The 20,134-nt window shown below is 38.6% G+C and overlaps 1 protein-coding gene across 2 annotated transcripts in view; it reads left to right on the plus strand.

Annotated features, from left to right (window-relative positions):
- The window catches only part of LOC141442881 (A-type potassium channel modulatory protein KCNIP1), a 61,822-nt gene that overhangs the window by 19,519 nt on the left and 22,169 nt on the right, over positions 1 to 20,134 (plus strand). For both annotated transcript variants that reach the window (XR_012452978.1, XM_074108036.1), the window contains exon 2: positions 12,427 to 13,017. Coding sequence is in view for 1 of the 2 variants with exons in the window: in XM_074108036.1 (XP_073964137.1) it covers positions 12,862 to 13,017 (156 nt within the window). In the remaining variant the exon portion in view is untranslated. The remainder of the gene's footprint in view (positions 1 to 12,426; positions 13,018 to 20,134) is intronic.

The following is a 20,134-nucleotide window of genomic DNA, read 5'->3' on the forward strand; positions in this document are numbered from 1 at the left end:
ACGGGCAACAAAGTGATCCCATAAGGTTTCCCTTTTTCCTTTTGAGCTACGGAACCCTAAAAACAACGAGCTAAATGAAGACAAAGCACGAGTCCAATTACAATCATAACATGTGAATCGTAAACCGAACAATGTCGGCAATGACGTCAGGCCTAAATCCGCACGATGCGCACGCGTTGATTTAAATGTTACGTTTGATTATTTTTGGCGAGCGAGCGATAATGCATCAAACTTCACGAGGTAAGTGCCACGTATACATACGCCGAGCTTTACGGTGAAGGAAAACATCGTGAGGAAACCCTGGCCCTATACTCCGAAGCTTGCAAAATTCGAACTTCGTATCTTGCTTATCTATGTAGGTAGTATGTATAATATGTATAATAAGTATATATTTCGGAATCTCGGAAACGGCTCCAACGATTGATTTTTATTGATAGAATAGTATAAAATGTAGATTAGGTACAATAAAAAAAAAAAACTACATTAAAATTAAATAAGCTAAAACTATAATAAATCTAAAAATGGACCCTGCGGCATGGTACCAAAGATGCTGGCAGCATTTCCCCGCTGGATCGTCAGGCTGATGCGTTGAGCGAGAAACTGCCAGCTTCGGTCTCCTGTGGTATCTCTGAGTCTCTTTGATAGATCTTTGAAGAGGCTCAAAGCGCCAGGGCCCCACGGACCTAGGGTCAGGTCGCCAAGGCACCGAGACCAGTACCTAGCCTGGCGACCGAGCTTTGCTCGGGCTAAAACTCGGTAATAAGCGTTTTCCCAGAGATAAGACCAAGCTAGATTGATTTGTCATCCCCGAAAACCCCTATATATATACCAAAATTTCATCGAATTCTTTGGAGGCTTTTCCGTGATCCCCGATATATTATATATATTTCTCGTAGGTATTAGATTAGATAATAATAATATTATTATTATATAGATATGTATGTACTTACTCAGCATGATGTCGAGGGTAGCTCACTACAGCTCCGTTCTCGTGTCTTGTTAATAAACAGTTTTTTCTGTTTTGTACTTATACTTGAGTACCCACCCTACAGACCGTACTGTCATGTCAAGTTAACGAGAGCGGGAAATGTAAACGGTAATGGAAAGGCACATCGGCAGTGATTTGTTGGCGTTGGCGCGCGATGCGACGTTTATTGTCTCTGGTTTGTTAGATTTGAATTTGACGGCGTCTTTTCTTTTAATTTGCGGCCTGGCATCGAGAAATTTTAAGCCAAGTTTTGATTTTGAAAAAATTATGCGCAATGCACTTATAGCGAGTAGCCTGTGGCATTTGATGCGTCTCACTGCTGGGCACATGCCTCATATTATAATAAGAGGGCTTGGGTTATAGGTTCCACGGGGGCCCAATGCGGATTTAATGGTTTAGTTTCGCCTTAAAGCTCGTGGTAAGTTTCAAATTTCATTTCGAAAATCTCAGAGGTGTCAACCCAGGTTTGAACTCACGATCCTCTGCTTGAGAGGCCATTAATCAAACCACTACGCCACTTTAGCACAAATTCTTTACTTTTAACACCACCAGAGACCGTATTATTTAACGCGCACCATCAACATCACTTTTTATTTACCCTCATCCTATACCGTATGTGGAAAGAAGTAGTTAAACCGATTGTGATTGAATCACTGCGTTAGAAAATAAGGTCAGGTCAAGAACTCTTACATCAAAAATGACTACTGCGTTGCTAAAACTCATTAAAACAAAACTGTCACAAAAATGCGAAACACGCACACATAGACAAACGTTTTCCTTGTTAAATTTGGTCATTGCCTTTCATATTTTGGCAGAGCTTTCGTCCTTTATTCATACAATCTTGATAAAAAAACAAAGAGATCAACTTTCTTTACAGAAGATTTAATGAGTCGTTTCCTTTCAACATAAAAAAACTTTTCCAACAAACTATAAAATCCGTCAAGAAGGTTGTTCTAAATGTAAACAGGAACTTCTATTTGCTTTAAAATCGCCGCGAAAGATTTATTCGATACTTCAAACGAATGGAGTCTTAAAAAATAATCGAGCAGTCGTTAATAGTCGATAATATGATACACGTAGAATAGGCACTAAAATATCCTTGCAACTTTTTGTGCTGGCCATAATGTAAGAGAACATAATTTAGTTGGACATAAGTACTTAATATAAAAGAAGGCCGAAAAAGTCCACAAATTTCAACCGCTGGCACAATTCAATTCAGCACAGATTTTTTTTGCAACATTAATGAAATTCAAGAAGTAATTTTTGGGAGTTCCGCGGGTATTTTTGCGCTGGCGTTTGCAATGTGAATTTTTGAATGTGTGTGCAGCTAATGGCTACTCTTAAATAAAACAAATTGAAAGTGTCCACCATAAAACACCTGATAGGTACAACAAAAAAGTTGGAAATGTCACATTGACAGCTGCTTTCCCGCGCTTGACTTATGTTCGGCGATAAATGTATGCGGAAACAAAACTCGAGAACGCATAAACTATTTAATAGTTTCGTCTATGGTTTTATAAATAAACGCATTTGAGTGCCAGAAAACATCTGTGTTTATTCAAATACTTCATACCTACATAATATATTTTATTGCTCGTGAGAATGAAGTTGTGGATTCAAAAAGGTAATCAAAAGATGTGAGTTACTAGTGGCGTGGAGCGAACATTTTCGTAAGGCAATCCAGATGCCGGCTGTACACACTCGCCTCTCGCCTCTCGCCGAGAGTCTTGGGCGAGAAGCTCTCGACGAATGCACACCATGTACACACTCGTGCACGTCATTTGAACAGAGGATATCGGCCACGATGGACCTGGAAACTGCTGCTGCCGTTTGTGCCGTTTTAAATGCTTTGGGTCCCAAATCACAGGTTCATTTTGATAGCATTCTAAAAATTCTATTTCACGATCGTTGGACCACATTTTTAACCGATAGCGAACACGTCTTTACACAAATACAGTAAGCGGGCAACTAAATGAACGAGTGTGTACATGCTTGGTCTCGTTTACCTCGCGAGAGCGGACGAGACCCTTTGACTCGGCCGCAAAAAACCGACACGCGGCCGAGGCGAACCGAGGCGAGAACCGAGCGGGCGAGACAAGGCGAGAGCATCATGTACACACTCGTTCTCGGTCAGTCTCGGGGTGTCTCGGCGAGTGTGTACAGCCGGCAAGACCGGAGAGAGTGAGTTAGCTGCATTCGGGTGCAAGTGCAACGTCTCTCAGTAAATTTGGTGACAGGTAGGTTCACAACCAATCCGGTGGGAATCCAGTTGTTGAGCCTTCACGCCACTGTTACCTACCTTGATGATTTGTAGCCATTTTTAGTTCCTCGCGGTGTTCTTAATTTAAAACCGGCCAAGAGCGTATCGTACACGTACAAAAAAGTGACTGATATGTATATTCATGTCAAATTACAGCTTTCTAGTACTAACAGTCGTTGAGCTTACCCGCAGACAGACAGACAGACATACATGGCGAAACTATAAAGGTGTTTTTATACAAATTGCCGTACCTAACCGAAAAACGTATAGGGTACTTAGGCACTTGTCTCACCGCCAGCGAGAAAACGATTGGCTATCGACTATTTTCTCGCTCAAGAAACGAACAAAAGATATAAGATCCTGTGTGAGTAAAAGAGACACATATATTAATAGTTGATCGCTGGCTGTTCACACTGTCGGCGAGAACTCGCTCTTACAACTTTTGTCGCAGCGACAAAGCTATAAAACTCGCTGAGCTATAGATACTCGCTCAGCGATGTCAGCTTGGCGACCGCCCCGCACGAGCGAGTCGAGTGGAGCGAGTAATCGCCCGTCGCACGCGAACACTCGCCTACAGCCGAGCGACAAAACTACACTCGCTTCTCGCTGCTCGCCCACTCGTTTCTAGTTACTCGCTCTACTCGCTTCTCGCTCATCTTCGGCGGTGGGACAAGTGCCTTAGATACTTCTGGTTGTCCAGAAACTTGGAATCTGTAGGGCTACTACGAAATTCGAAAATCGAAGTTCGTATGTATCGCAACGTCCCGCTGCTGACGCTAATATTATTTCATACAAGAGTGAAAGGGACGGTACGATACGAGCTTGGATTTTCGAATTTCGTAGTAGCCCTACTAGTATGAAGGTAGCTCTTACAGCACAACCAATGAGAAAAGTCTGAAATCTTTTTTTTTTGTCTGTCTATTTTAGTAACTATCTGAAATGACCCCCTTTGCGACTGCTAACACTGGATGAAAAAAAAAACATAAATACCTACAAATTTGTACGGAATTGGCCGTTTTTTCCCCCCGAAAAGGCAAAGGAAAAGTTGCCACCCTAAAGAGTCGAATAAAAGGCTATTTCGCCGCAAAACGTTACATCATGATAGAGATCTCACCATTTCATGTCAGTTATTCGGTCACGAATACGTGTAGAGGTTTATTTAACGCCTGCGTGACACGAAAAGGGAAACACAGTTTTTCCTTTGTGAACTCGAGATTCGTAATTATAATAATACCCACGTAAGGGCTATTTTACATCGTCCATTGGTGCTTTCTTTTTCTATATGGACGCATGATCGACTTAAACGACTTTCGGTTGTTTAATTTTTCCGCTTCTTGTGAAATGTAAAAATTAAAATGTACAATACAATACAAAGACTCTTTATTGTACACCAGACATAGTACAACACAGATACACAGAGTAAAAAAAAATACAAGGTGAGCAATAGGCGGACTTATCGCTTAAGAGCGATCTCTTCCAGGCAACCTTTTTTACAGAAAGAAGGAAGGACTAGTTTACAACAGGTGGTGCATCAAAAGTAGATAAGAAAATTTAAACGTAACAGCAATACATCTACGAATACATACATAATTATATCAATGTATGTGTCAATTAAAAAAATGATGAAGAATATAACCAGTTAGAGTTCCGCGTGTGGCGACGCCGTGCGCGTGCGACACTACCACCGCGTGATGTCACAACCCCCACGGGGTTTGGGAGTGCATTAACTTTGACGCTCTTTATCTTTGCCATTTTTTGTTTGACCATCACAAGAAACAAACGTGCCCAATTTTTTCTAGTCATCTGATTAATGGACATACTCCATTTATTTTAACATTTGAAACTTAACTGTAAAATTTACACACGTTTTTTAAATGTAACAACGAAACTATTTAAAATTGTGTTAACTTCTATACTAGAAACATAATAAATACCGCTAATAAATGTACATCTAGGTCCATTTGTGTTCGAAATGCCGAGAAATGTTTTACAATTTGACCGTTAATTCAAAATTCAAATAAAAACAGCAGAAGTGTCAAAATATATGCGGTACTTATACAAACTTTCGTGATTTTACCTCTTGTTCGCCGTCCATAACAATCTTACAGCGCTGATAGGGGCCAGATTATTTAATAGCTTAATTTATGAAAAAAAGAAAGGAAAATACAAATTCACAACACAAGACAACAATATTATTACAAGTAGGCGACACGAGTATGCCATTTACCATTACTAACATTCTATGGACTAGTATGGACCAAATTAGTTGTCTGACAATATATTTTTTTTACGGTTGTTAATCGAACAGTGGCACCGAGGGTTCCGTACACATTTATAGGTAAACGGGAATCGTGTCTTGAAGATATTGTGATTTATACATCCAGTGAATGCAGGCAGAGCCCTACTCTTAAGTAACAAGTACGCAATTTGGGGTCAGATTATATTGGTCATAGATATTTACAGACAGACTAAAAATCTAGATTTTTCAGACTTTCCTTGTTGGTTGTGTTACGAGTATAATAGCTACCTTCATACCAAATTTCAAGTTTCTAGGACAACTGTTCTGGAAATGCCCTATAGGTTTTCAGGCTTACTGCAATTAGTATGGAAACACGTTGTTGTAACTTGATTGTGTTGACTTAGAAGTTTGAATTTTTCAGGGCTTCAAGGGACCGTATATTTGAATATTCGATATCAATTTCAGCTTAAACCCTCCACGCATTCCTGAGAAAAAGGGTCTTGACAGACGGACATCAAAGTGATCCTAAGGGTTTCGTTTTGTCCTTTTGAAGTACGGAATCCTAAAAAAATTAGGCTGACAACACTTGCTGTACACTGATTAAACGATGTTGATACTTAGATATTGTTTAAATTATCCAGATATTAAATTATACTCGGGACTCTTCAAGCTGCATCAAAATTCATATAGTAGTTAATGTGTGAAAGTTGATGATGCACTTTAGGAGTCCCTGAAGAAATTTTATGACCTTGTCAGTGCCCATTTACGTACAGTCCAGACGCATCAATGTTTGGACCATTTTGACCAGATTGGCATTGAATATATCTTCTAATATTTTAATTCCAACATAATATTACAACATTTGCATTTTGAGGATGGTAGGAGGTTGACAGGTTAAACAAAAAATGATTTATTTATTTCTTATAGCAGAAGTATCAAAATTATCTAAGCCGGGCTAGAATGACAATATTATGTCAATTTTGACAGTCTCAAAAATGATACCAGATTAAAGTTTCGTAAAAAATGTGTGGAGCTTCGCTGGCCAGAGTAGGTAGTTATGCCTGGAATGGCCAACAACTCGGGGCGCCCTGCATTGAATGGGATGAAATGGAAGGAGTTGCTATTGGGGTAATCTGGGCCAAAGATGAGTAGGTAATTTTTCCAATATGGCTGAACATGCGCGAAATAAACTATAATTTAAGTTTGCTCAAATGTTGTTAACATTCAAGTTCATACGAAACTGCCAAAACATTTTTAGCTCGGTAAACAACTTGTTTGCCCAATATCTTTATCCGGCACCGAATAAAAATATCCTCCAATCGTCGTGGTAATAAATAGCTTCTATGAAAACTAATTTAATTGGCAAATTCACCACGATTCCAGAGTATTGGCGGCGCGCCATTTTTTTAATTCCCGCCAAAAGTTATAAGAGTTATGCAGTGTTACCATTGTGATGAAAAAGTTTGGTTTTTTATTCGATATTCGATCTGAATTTTGTTGAGTGGGGAAAAGTTTGTTATTACTAATTTTCTATCGGTAGTTTTCATGAATAGTCAAATCACGATGATTATTGGTCGTTTTGCTTTACTTAGTAGGTATATTAGAAGAAGATGATGGAACTCAATAAATGTAAATACATTTCTTATATTTTGGAAGCGACATACCTAATAGGTGCTAAGTCAAAACACGAATACTTATAAGTTTTTGTTAAAGAGTAAGTTTCTAAGAGTTGCGATTTTTCGTTGATTGTGCTTTTTCTTCCTTTATTATATTGCCTAATTATAGGAGTGTTCGTTCTGGTGTTCTTTGGTAAAGTCTTATGTAAACCAAATAGACGGAAAAAATCTAAAACTCTTTTGTGTTCTTCATGCGCCTGTGAAAGTTTAACGACGATCCTAACTCCGTACTTGCTACAATGTTATAATAAACATAAAAATATAAGTTTATTTTACAGCAATAACCATCGCTCGTAAAATATGTACGGCCCGGGTTCGACCATGCGCGAGTAGCGACGCAGCGAACGTTTTTGTACTTACATCACGATCACGTGTAATACCAGCAGGGCTACTACAAATTTCGAAAATCAATATACTTATCAAAGTCAAGTCAAACGGCACGTTAAGAACGTTAAATTTGGAACTTTGTACCAGGCTCCGTTTTTAGGGTTCCGGAGACAAAATGGCAAAAACGGAACCCTTATAGTTTCGCCATGTCTGACTGTCCGTCCGTCCGCGGCTTTACTCAGGGACTATCAATGCTAGAAAACGGTAATTTTGCACGGATATATATGTAAACTATGCCGACAAAATGGTATAATAAAAAACTTAAAAAACATTTTTTTTAGCGTACCTACCATAGACGTAAAGTGGGGATGATTATTTTTCTCATCCAACCCTATAGTGTGGGGTATCGTTGGATAGGTATTTTTAAAACCATTAGGGGTTTGCAAAGATGATTTGTCGATTCAGCGATTTGTTTGCGAAATATTCAAGTTTAAAGTGCAAATTTTCATGAAAATCGAAATCCTTAGAAAAATATTAATTATTTTGTTCGTCATATCTACGGAACCCTATTTCGGGCGTGTCCGACACGCTCTTGGCCGGTTTCTTAGATGTGCGTAGATGTGTCGCGAGGAACATGTTTTTCATGAACCAATATAGAAACGGTTCATTTACCTCGCCTCGCTCCGCTTAGCTGTTTCCACCAGAGATACGCTGTGTGAGGATGGAAACGTAGCCTAACGCTAGAGATCGCTCGCGGCGCCGCCGTGGCCGAGCTGTAAACAGCATACTGAAAGATTTTACAGCAAACGGAAGCCCAGAATAGCACTTTTAAAATTATCATGTATGTCTGAGCATGTCAGTAAGATACGTATAAAACACAGTAGAATCTAACTGACACTAGAATTTACAGCTGAAACCGGAACTAAGTCAAATTTCAGTTTGCGTTATAGCTTCGGCAACCAAAACTTTTGCCGGTCTGCCCCGGGCGGCAAAATTCCATAATAAATAATACAAATAATATCTCATCATCCCAGCCTATATACGTCCCACTGCTGGGCACAGGCCTCCTCTCAGATCAAGATCCGAGGGCTTGGGCCATAGTTCCCACGAGGGCCCAGTGCGGATTGGGAACTTCACACGCACCATTGAATTGCTTCGCAGGTTTGTGCAGGTTTCCTCACGATGTTTTTCCTTCACCGCAAAGCTAAGTAATTCCGCACATGAATTTCGAAAACTCAGTGGTGCGAGCCGGGGTTTGAACCCACGACACTCTGCTTGAGAGGCGATAGGTCAAACCACTAGGCCACCACGGCTTACATCTAGATAATAATAATATTTCACAGTCTTGTCGCACCTACAATTCGGACCGAATTAGAATGAGCACGAAATTTTTCTATTACTTATTACTGTGATGAAGTCGGGGTATCCCCTTTCTATGTACAATAATGACATCTTGGTTTTTCAGGGTTCCGTACCCAAAGGGTGCCAACGGAACCCTATTACTGACACTCCGCTGTCAGTGTCTGTCTATCTGTCCGTCCGTCTGTCACATAGGGCTCTGTCTCTTGAGCCGTAATAGCTGGGCACTGGGTATTACTGCACGTGGCCGCTATAACAACAAATACTAAAAACAGAATAAAATAAATATTTAAGGGGGGTTCCCACCCTTTTTTTTGCTAATGTCTAATGTTGTATAGATAATGGTACGAAACCCTTCGTGCGCGAGTCCGACTCGCACTTGGCCGATATTTTAAAACCGAAACAAAAGGGCGGCAAATTTTTCTTATTTTCGTATTAAATAATATAAGCGTCGGCGGGACGGTATGATACGAACTTCGATTTTCGAATTTCGAAGTAGCCCTGGCTAGCTACTACGAAACTCGAAATTCGAAGTTCGTATCGTACCGTCCCTCTCGCTCTCGTATTAAATAGTATAAGTGTCAGAGGGACTGAACGACACGAACTTAGCCTTAGGTAGCCCCGCTGTAGAGAATCGTGGGCTTAACCAAGTCTCGCAGCCCTGAATTTTTTTAAACCCATGTGCAAAGGCAAAATTCCATTCAAAATTTACCACAAGCTTTACGTTAAAGGATAACTTAACCAACAAAAAGTTGGAAACCCCCGACTTTGTCACTTCAAAGTTTAATATCTCAAAAACGGCTGAACCGATTTTGATGAAACATAACTAAGAACCATCGCTAGGAACCCGGATTTCAAATAAAAACTGCATTCAAATCGGTCCACCCGTTTAAGAGCTACGAAGCCTCAGATAGGCACTCAAACACACAGACAGACAAGCTATATACCTAGTGGTCAAACTTATAACACCCCTCATTATGCGTCGGGTCGGGGGTTAAAAACATTGTGAGAAAATCGGCACAGCGAAGAGGTTCACTAGGTAGTTCAAATCAAAACCCCTCAGTTTCTGATTGGAGGAGTGTCCCTTCCCTACACTGCAGTTAGAAATACCTATTTACTTCCGTAATATATATTCCAGAGCGTATATTAACCGCCACCCTTTTGCCCCCTCTCCGCTTCAGTGGAAGTGTACACTAACACGCCAGTGTTGCCAGTGGAATGTTATTTACTCCAGCACTTACATAAACAGTTATCTTATTCGCTGCATGTTTCTTACTCAGCAACTTTATTAAGTTCGCTAAACCAATAAATTTCTTCGCAAAGTGACAGTTTTCCTCGCCCTAAATACCCCGAGCTACTGCGACAAGGTCCTATGTAACGCCAGTATCACTCAAGACTCGACCTTGTTCTGATGGCCACAGAATTTAATTTAAGTTAGCTTTTACGGTACATAGGAATTTTGTTAGCTTGGCAAAGAGTTGCAGTGGAATGCGATATTTATTTACTTTGCCAAGTAAGGCACTATACCTATATAAGATTAAGATAAGTTTGAACATGAAACTAACGTGAGACTCACTCATTCGAAACATGTCGAGCTAAACTCGGTTTAAGACGTGAGTTATCCGTTACAATATCATTTAATAAGAGTAGCTTGAATAATGTAACGATACTTGTCCGCGATTACTTAATAGTACAATGGAACCATTTGATTCCTGACCCACCGTAGAACGCTCTTACAGTAAGTGTCATAAATCATAATAAATTCCCTTGTCAAGCAATGCAATGTCACCATGACTTCTCCTACGAAAAAGGCTCTTCAGTTCGTGGTTCACGATTCAGTTGGTTCGATAGTACATAACAGATGAATTATAAAATTATTTTTGTGGTAGAACATACTCCGAAATTCGAAAATCGAAGTTCGTATGGTACCGTCCGTCTCACTCTCGTATTAAATAGTATAACAGTCAGAGGGACGGAACGACGCGAACATCGTTTTTCGAAATTCGTAGTAGCACCGCTGGTGGCAACCCAAATTTGTCTTGACTTAGAATTCGGACTATAGATAAAACTTTGAAGAATGATGGAAAAACTTCCAAACGATTGTTATTTTATTTCCCCCAGCTTCATGCCAAGTATTTTTCTAATAAATTTAAGGGGAACTAAATGTCGAGGCCAAACCCAAACCATAAAAGAAAACTAAGTCTTCTAACATATAATTCGGTCCCATTTTGGGCGCCAACGAAAACATAGATCGCAAACTAATAGAAAACTAACCTTATATTAGATAATGATAATAGAAAACGGTCGTTACGTTTTAAACCACAGATAAAATAGATTTTAATGGTAGAAAGCTCTGATTTCGCTCGAGGGCTATGAAAAACAAATCCAGGTTGCAGATTCAGTTCTATATTTTTGGTCATGGACCCAGATTATGTAATAAGTATAGTATGGATGCCAACGGGTCTCTACTACTAAGGCTTTGTTGTCTGTATGCTCATCAATCACAGAGCTATATCTTTTAAAGGTATTCACATCCCATAAATATTATAAATGCGAAAGTTTTTAAGTCTGTTGTTTTAGTTACCTCTTCACGTCTAAACAGCTGAACCGATTTAGATGAAATTTGGTATACAGATAATTGGAGTCCCGGGAAAGGACACAGGATAGATTTATCCCGAAAAATTGTACGTTCCTGCTGGATAGCGATAGATCTACGCGGACGGAGTCGCGGGCAACAGCTAGTTTAACCACAATTTCGTGATACAACTGTAGAACTTTCTCACAATAAATGGCAAATTATCTTCTTTATCCGGCAATACGATGTCACATTTGGGCAATTTTTTATTTTGTTGTCGATATCTTTCTTTTCTCAGATTTCAATGCAATTTGGTGAATTGGTAAATTTGCTTATTCTGACCAGGGTTAGTTCAATTTTTGAGTTACACAAAATGTATGGAAATTTTGTAACTAAACTGAAAATTTAGTATAAAAAGATGAACTCAAAAAAACGTCAACAAAATAAAAAATGGCCCATTAACTGTGAAAAGAGTGCCCAAAGTGGGCTAAGAATCAATTGTTTCTATTTTGTTTTATCCTACCTACCTTTTTCAAATAAGCATAAAGTAAAGAATCGAGTGCCCATAAACAACTTTTTAAATCCGCTATCACTGGCAGCCCCGCTTAAACTGGCATGTGTTACCAGCTTTTTTATTAAAAAAGGTCCGCTTTATGGCGTCGTTCGGGAATATTGCGGCCTAAGGCAGGATATTGGTGGGCAGGAAGTATGACTATTGAAAAACCTTCGGGTAATACTTTTCATCAGTTTTAGTTATAAAAGTGTTTGAGTGCGACTTTCACTAAGACCGCCTATTGTCTAACGTGAATACTTACTCTCCCCTGCATTTTGTATTTGTAACTATGTTGTAATATAACTGGTTGATGGTGTTCAATAAACAATAATTGTAGTATTGTAGTTTTTATTTCGTTATTGAAGTTCTTTATACTTCAATTAAATTGTTACTTGCTGTTGCTTAATAAATTGGATATTTATTTTATAACATGTATTTCTTTGTTTCAGATTCCTGCCCAGCAGCCATCCAACGACATAACCTCAAAACTGTCAATTCACCGCCAAAATGTATTTAAACTTTACCTTATAAAACCTATCACTATTGGTTCTCGAAAGTTTCTGTTTAACCCGATCATGACTTACAAGACTATTAAGAAATCAAAAACAGTGTCAAGTTATTCTTCTTAGTCTTTTATCCACTAGAATTCAAATTCATCTTAGAAAACAGTGCAGTAAAATTTAGACTAAGCTAGACTCATTTTCAAAACGTCAACCTTACCAATATTGCAATTGATCAAACGTCAAAACCTTCCCGCCAAAACCATAAAAAAGTGGAATCTAGCATATTAGCCAACAGCTTTCATAAAGTTCGAGTAACTTGCTCGGTCTTTATTCAGCCAAAAATCAACCCTAAATATATGTGATTAAAAAAATAAAAACAAAATGGCGACGCCCCCCGAGTCACCAGTGGAGGAGCATGCGTACGAATTGGAGCCGACGAGGACGCCGAAGCCGATACCAGTTGCGTTGGAGGAACTGTGCCGGCAGACCAAGTTTTCTAAGCAGGAGATCAGGGTCATGTACCGGGGGTTTAAAACGGTGAGTTGTTTTTTAGTGCCGTAGTCAACTAGGAACCCTTATAGTTTCGCCATGTCTGTCCGTGGCTAAGCTCAGAGAACGTTAATACTAAAAAGCTGTAATTTGACATGAATATCATAGTGATGCAGTGGGACGTATATAGGCTGGGATGATGATGATGATGGTGAAATAAAAAGAGTTGAAAAAAATACTTGTTACCTAATAAAAAAATAAAATTTGCGGTTTTATTTTCATTTCCGAGTGGCTGTTAGGAGACCTTAAAATAGCCCTAGCTTAGCCTGTGTTGCCAGTTAGAAATGAGGTCAAACGTGGTAAAACGGGGTACGGAAGCCAGCCGCGGTCGAAGCGTCCGCCACATTGTAGATTGTAGAATAACCTTTATTTATCTGTGGATAATGTATAGATTTTGGTTAGAAAATCAACCTCGTGTTGTGCTGACTTTTTAACGTTTTACATTCAAATAAGTATTACGTTCTATTTTTAACGTTCATAGTTCCACAGACCGCACCAAGATTACAAACTCTAGATTTTCATTTTGGTTCATTTTCATTAGGTAACCCTTACCTATAGGATCACTTTGTTGTCCGTCTGTCTGTCTGTGAAGACCCTTTTTCTCAGGAAGGCGTAGAGGTATCAAGCTGAAATTCATATCAAATACTCAGGTCTACTGGTCCCTTGGAGCTGTGAAAAAATCAAAGTTCTAAGCCAACGCAATCAAAAGATACAGCCGTTTATGCTGCAAATTTTCGACACTCGCAAGGGAACCAAAACCTACAGGGTCACAGGGTACTTCCCGTAAATTCAGAATCTTGAAATTTGGTACGAACCAACGTCTTATAAGTAGCACAGATAAAGGAAAAATTTCGAAAAGCATAAAATTTTATACTTACATCATATAATAAAAATATTTGCACGGAACCCTCGGTGCGCGAGTCCGACTCGCACTTGGCCGGTTTTTTTTTTTTTTCAGAAACACTTGTAAATTACTCAAGTTAACTAGATTTCATCGTTCATTATTTTACGTATTTTTGAGAATGGCCGGAATATGATATTTATAGGTTCCCGTACTTTAACAGAACCCAAAGGATTACTTTGTTGTTTGTCTGTCAAGACTTATTTTCTTGAAACAACAACGAAAACGAAACTAATAATTTTCTTAGCCCAATCAATTCAAATTCAACACATTTCTTCAACATTTCGAATGAAATTTTAGAGTTTGATTTCGAAAACTAACTGAACATCAGGTTACCCAACATTACAAAGTTAGTCGAAGTATGTATACATTATCCAAAACCAATAGATATTTCGTATTCTATTGTTCCATTGCTATTTTGCCCGTACCTACCTGCTACCGAAAGGGGATTGTTCGTAAATATTCGATGTTATTGCGGTGTCGTAAGATTTTAAAGGATTAAAGAGACTGTATTGTGGAATTTGTGGACCGTACATTTCATATGTGCTGCCATCTAGTATCGAGTGACTGAACTATTCATAATTTTATAGGGTATTTATTTTTGTACATTTCACAGCAAAAAACAATCTTATTTAAAACCGGAAAACCCGATTAAATTACAATTAACTATTACATTTTATTGGCTTTGAAATTGATAAATAGTACCGCTAGATGGCGTTAGTATCGTAAGGCCCCTTTGACGTTACAGTGTGGTGCTTGTGATTGGCTCATTTAGTTATTGAACCAATCACAATGAGGGCTATCGTTTTTTGTCTCACTAGATGGCGCACTGTTGCGTGAGGTTTTAAAGTATGGCTTTCGAAGTCTGTTATTACGGGCGTGAAAACAAAGTTTAGATTAAAATCATATTTAATACACCTTAAAACCGTACCATAAAAATATCGAGCATGCCACAGCGTTCCATAGTCCCCGTTTTGTTCTGAAAAAAGCGAGGACAAAGGTTTCCGAAAGACAAAACTGTCTCAAAACACAGACATTCATTGCCCCGGAACGCGTATTTGCCATAATTAATTTCAGATATTGCAAAATATTCACAAAATTATTCTAATTATAAATAAACCCGCGTAGCTCACCCAAAAACTATGAGATTTGACATTTCGGAGACCTCACGCTACACTAGCGCCTCTAGCGGCGAATTCATACGCGATAGCCCTCATTGTGACACAAATGTCAAAGTGGAAAAACGGACCTCACGGTACTAGCGCCAACTAACCTGGCATATAAACTACAAGTTGAAATTCGATTTGTAGCATTCGAAGATGGCGGATGTAGACAATATCTAATTTTGCTATTTCTGTTTCTTTGGCTAGTTGAAGTATAATTTTGATAGTGTTTTATGCGGCGATTAACCTTAACAGTGAACATTGATCCCGAAATTCTATATTGCTCTCGTGTCTAACTATTTTTTAATGCGCAAGTGGTCTCCACGTGGATTCTGGAATTTTACTATCAAGTTGCAAAAACTACAATCACCGTACAACGTGCCTCTCAAAGAGAGTTTACCTCGACACTGGCGAAATTGTCCTATTAATTAGGACAGAAAAGCCATATTTTAAAAGAGAAGAAGAACTTTAAGTTGATATTAATAGTTCGATATTAGTTTAGTTCACTGATTGTGATTTCGAATGTCACTCCTTTTTTCGTACCTATTACAGTTTTTGTGTGTCCCTGTCTGTCCGTCGTCAATCGATGTAACAAATGAGCTGTCCGTGTAATCAAGTCCACACGCCTCAACAGTTTCGACTAGGGTTGTAACGGATTTCGCCTCCGCCTCTGCCTCCGTACGTAAAAGTTTAGTCCGAAGTTGTAGCGGAGGTTTATTTAACTTGACAAATACGAGTATACGAGGAGCGATACTGGGCTACAAAGATGCTAAAATCGCTGTTTGTGAAATATAACTTGCTCCTTCTTAGTTTAGATTCCTAGAGATTATTATACAGGTTGTGGCCCAGAACCGGGGATAATATTAAAAACAGAGTCTCTATAGGTGTTGAAGTGAGGATGAAAATGGCGGCCAAAAATGAAAGAATAAAATAACTTTATATGTATAATGTTACTTCGTCTACAGAGGGAAGTCCAAGAGGCTTACAACTAAGGTGCTTTCCTTTTTATAGCCTAATATAGCGCCATCTGTCGGAATTATTGTATAATCTACATATCTACATGCTTGCTAACTAAGTTGAAAGGAAGATTACTTGAATCGAACAGTATAAAATAGTACATTATGTACGGCACAGATGGCGCTGTTACTACTATGTATGTTAACGCTTTAACAATAGGTCACCAGTAATTGGATCAGCATGGTCCCATTTAATTAAAATCAAAACTTTTGTACGTGTTTGAAGTGGTCAATCGAGCGCCGCAATGTAATGCAACTTGCATTTTTCTTGCAGGTTGAAACTGGGCTTAATGGTTTGACCAATGGCTCCTAAGCAACAGAATTGTAAGTTCAAACCCGGGCTCGCATCGCACCTCCGATTTTTTCAAAATCCATGTGCGAATTTACATTTAAAATTTATCACAAGCTAAAGCTTAACAAACGGTGCGGTTAGCTAGTAAACGGTGAAGGAAAACATCGTGAGGAAACTTGCACAAACAAACCTACAAAGCAATTTAATGGTGTGTATAAAGTTCCCAATTGCACTGCGGCCGCGTGGGATCTACGGCCCAAGCTCTCTTATTCTAAGAAGAAGCCTGTCAAAAGTGGGACGTAAATTTTCTGAGATGATTGCTCGCCTTTGCCTCCGCTAGGAATGCTGCAGCCCTAGTTTCTACGCTGCCTCAACTAATTACTAATAATAATGATTCGTCTTCCGATCTCTTATTATGATTAAAGAAGTTAAAAGAGGGTGGTCAATGCACGATGTGATTATTAGATAAAGTAGTTAGGCATAGAGAACACAACATCTGAAATGTCCTCACGCGAAGTACATTTTTCTTAGCGTATTTTTTTTTTAATTTTCATTTAGACCTACAAATTTAAACCTCGCTCGAAACGCAGTAGACCGGTTTCTTTTTCGAGAAAAATCTTTTTTGAAATTCCAGTTCGATGTCCTTGCTTGCACACAAGTGTTGCCAGCCCATAACCTTTACTCAACTATAATGCGCGCCAACTGGCCTGACAGATACAAAGTGTTGCCATGAATCAACGGCCATACATCATCTCATTGATCGGACCGGGCAGGAGCCGTTTTTCAATCTTTTACACATTCAGCTAGGTATTTATATTGTTACTGTAAATAACCCACAGCTACACCCGCGTTAGTACCTATACTACCTACATGAAAAATTATGGTAACATTGTTAAAGCACAACGTTCGTTCAGACCACGCCATCTATTAATTGTCGACGAAGTTGACACGTCATCTTGAAAGCTGTGGTGCTTAGTAACAATTAAGTAATCTGTGGTACTTAAACGTTCGTGGGAAACGTGTCGCACGGCGTGACGTCACGTCACGTGGAACTTTTATAAGTTTTCGTACGTGTCCGTCCAATTTTTTCCAATAATCTATGTGACAGAATAATTAGATTTAGATAAACGTTGAAACTAAACAGTCAGTTTTATTTGGAGCAACATCATGAAGTGAAGTGAGTCTTTTAATTCTGGCCACATGGTATAACAATGCAGTATGTAGTGGAGTTAGCGCCAAGTATCCACCGTTGTAAGTCACGGCCATTTTGTATCCCGCCGCCATTTTGCGTTGCATTGTGCTAATTAAAACAACGCCCTGACACGGATGCTTTGATTGACGCCGGCCGAGGAGGAATTATTTAATACCTAGGTACTAAAACATTTAATTTTCAGTACAAAGGGCGGTAAAAATGCTAGCCGGTGCCGTTGAAAAAAAAGTACAGTTTTATAAAAACATTAAAAATAAATGGAGTTTGGTTTTAGGGCTATGAAGTGATATTGCAATAATTTTCAAGTTTGGCATTATCTACTAGATCATAATAATAATAAAAAAATGTTTTGAGCGGTTGTGTCTCTTCGACGTTAAGGCTCAATTACCTATCAATCGGTCCTCCCGAAACCCTCTTGGAGTCTAAATATTTATTTACGTATGGTTTATGAAATTACTTAATGTACAGTTTTTGAGACATTAAACTTTGAAATTTCTGAGTCGGCTTTCAACTTTTTAAATAATTTATGCAAGATATGATTACGTCATGTTTTTTAGTTTCTTGCCACTCTTGCCCATTCCGGATTCAAGTCCGACTCGCAGTTTTTTACTACAACCAAACTGCAGCATAAAAACCCGTAACGTTTAAGTAAAACTCAAACGCAAAAGTAACAAACAAAAATAAAAAGGAAACACGGAATACGTCAACTCAACAACCCTACACAATGTTGACAAGCGCCTCATTTGCGAAAAGAACTCTTTAAAAATTTCAAACAAGACGAAAATACACGTTGCATTACTCAGTCAGACCTTTCTTTTGAATTCAACATGGCGGGCAACTGTCAAGATGACACAACTGCACCTATTTTTGGCGCGAACGGTCGACGACACCCTCACCTAGTGACCTTTTACTTGAAGTTGAAACACTGAAACACAGCTGTCTCATTCTAATCCACCGCTTAACTATATCTTTGTCTCTCTCCAATTCATTAGCCTAGTAGCTGTGTATTTTGAGATTTTGTGTTTCGTTCAAATAAATAGATGCTTTATTTCGGTGTAAACACGTTTATTGTTTTGCGAAGCCACGGGACGGAGTTATTGCCGTTTAAAATGAAACGGGAAATTGCATATTTGGGGACGGAAATTACTTTTTTAATGATCGTTTTGATGAGTACTTAGGGCATCTAAAATTCGTTATTAGTAGCTGTTGTGTTGATAGAATGCTACGTTTTATAACTTTAAACTTTTTAGGTCCTGCTCCCGTTAGCCCGAAAAAATTTCACCCTAATTTCAGTAGCTTTTGTTTGTTAAACTCTAAAATCACAAGGCCGAATTTTTCTTGTCCTAACTAAGTAATTCATTAGTCCTAATATTTTTATACCGAAGTTTTATACCTAATGCCTCATGCTCATGACCGAATTATTAACTCTAATTTTAGTAGGTTTATAAGTAATGCATTTATTTTAACATTTGAAACTTAAAGGTAAATTTGCTCACGTTTTTAAATGAAACAACGAAACTATTTAAAATTGTGTTAACTTCTATAGTAATAACATACATAACATAAACATAAATTGACCGAAACCTAAATTGGTATCCACAAGTCGACATGCTTGCCACTCGAATCAGACGTCTTACTCACATATTTAGAACACTTCGACAATCTGCCGACACAGAAACCCTAAACACTGTCTATTCTGCACTTTGTACCTCAGTCTTGACTTACTGTGTGCCTGCATGGGGTGGTGCGGCTAAAACTTATTTCCTTAAAGTCGAGAGAGCTCAGAGAGCTGTGCTCAAAGTCTTACACTACAAAAATTTTAGATTCCCAACGAAAGACCTGTACAATATCGCTAAAGTGTTGACAGTGAGACAGCTCTTTATACTCCGCTCCATTTTGCGCAGGCACGCGCAAGTACGGCAACCAGATCTTACTAAAAGAAATCACTACAGAATTTGCCCTCCCATACCCCATAAAACTAAATTTTCTTCGAGACAATTCCAAATCACTAGCTCATTTCTTTATAATAAGATAAATAATGTTTTAAACATAATTAGATTAAGTAGGTTTCAAATGAAAAAGAAAGTCTCACAGTGGTTGCAAAAACTCGATTATGATGATACCGAGTATCTTCTGACTTAAGACTTAAGACAGCAACATTTCTCTTTAACGTACCTGCACATATACTGTCACCCATATAGACTCAGAAACTTCGACACCCATAGATACATACACACACTCACACGCGCACTCACACATTTACACACACATACACACACACACACGCACACACACACACACACACACACACACACATAATTTTATTAATTTTTCCTTTTCTTAATAAAAATGTTTCAGTTTACTTAGTAGCTACTTGGATATACGTAGTTTACTCTATTAGCTCGCATACGTGACGAACACTGACTTGCAAGATACGGGCCTTGCCTAGTTTGTGAGTCAGGATTCAACTTTTTTAATTGTGCTATGTTTAACCTAAGTTGTCTTTTTCTTTGTAATTGTTCA

This window comes from Choristoneura fumiferana, chromosome 26, assembly GCF_025370935.1.
Source record: "Choristoneura fumiferana chromosome 26, NRCan_CFum_1, whole genome shotgun sequence".
Lineage (NCBI taxonomy): Eukaryota > Metazoa > Arthropoda > Insecta > Lepidoptera > Tortricidae > Choristoneura > Choristoneura fumiferana.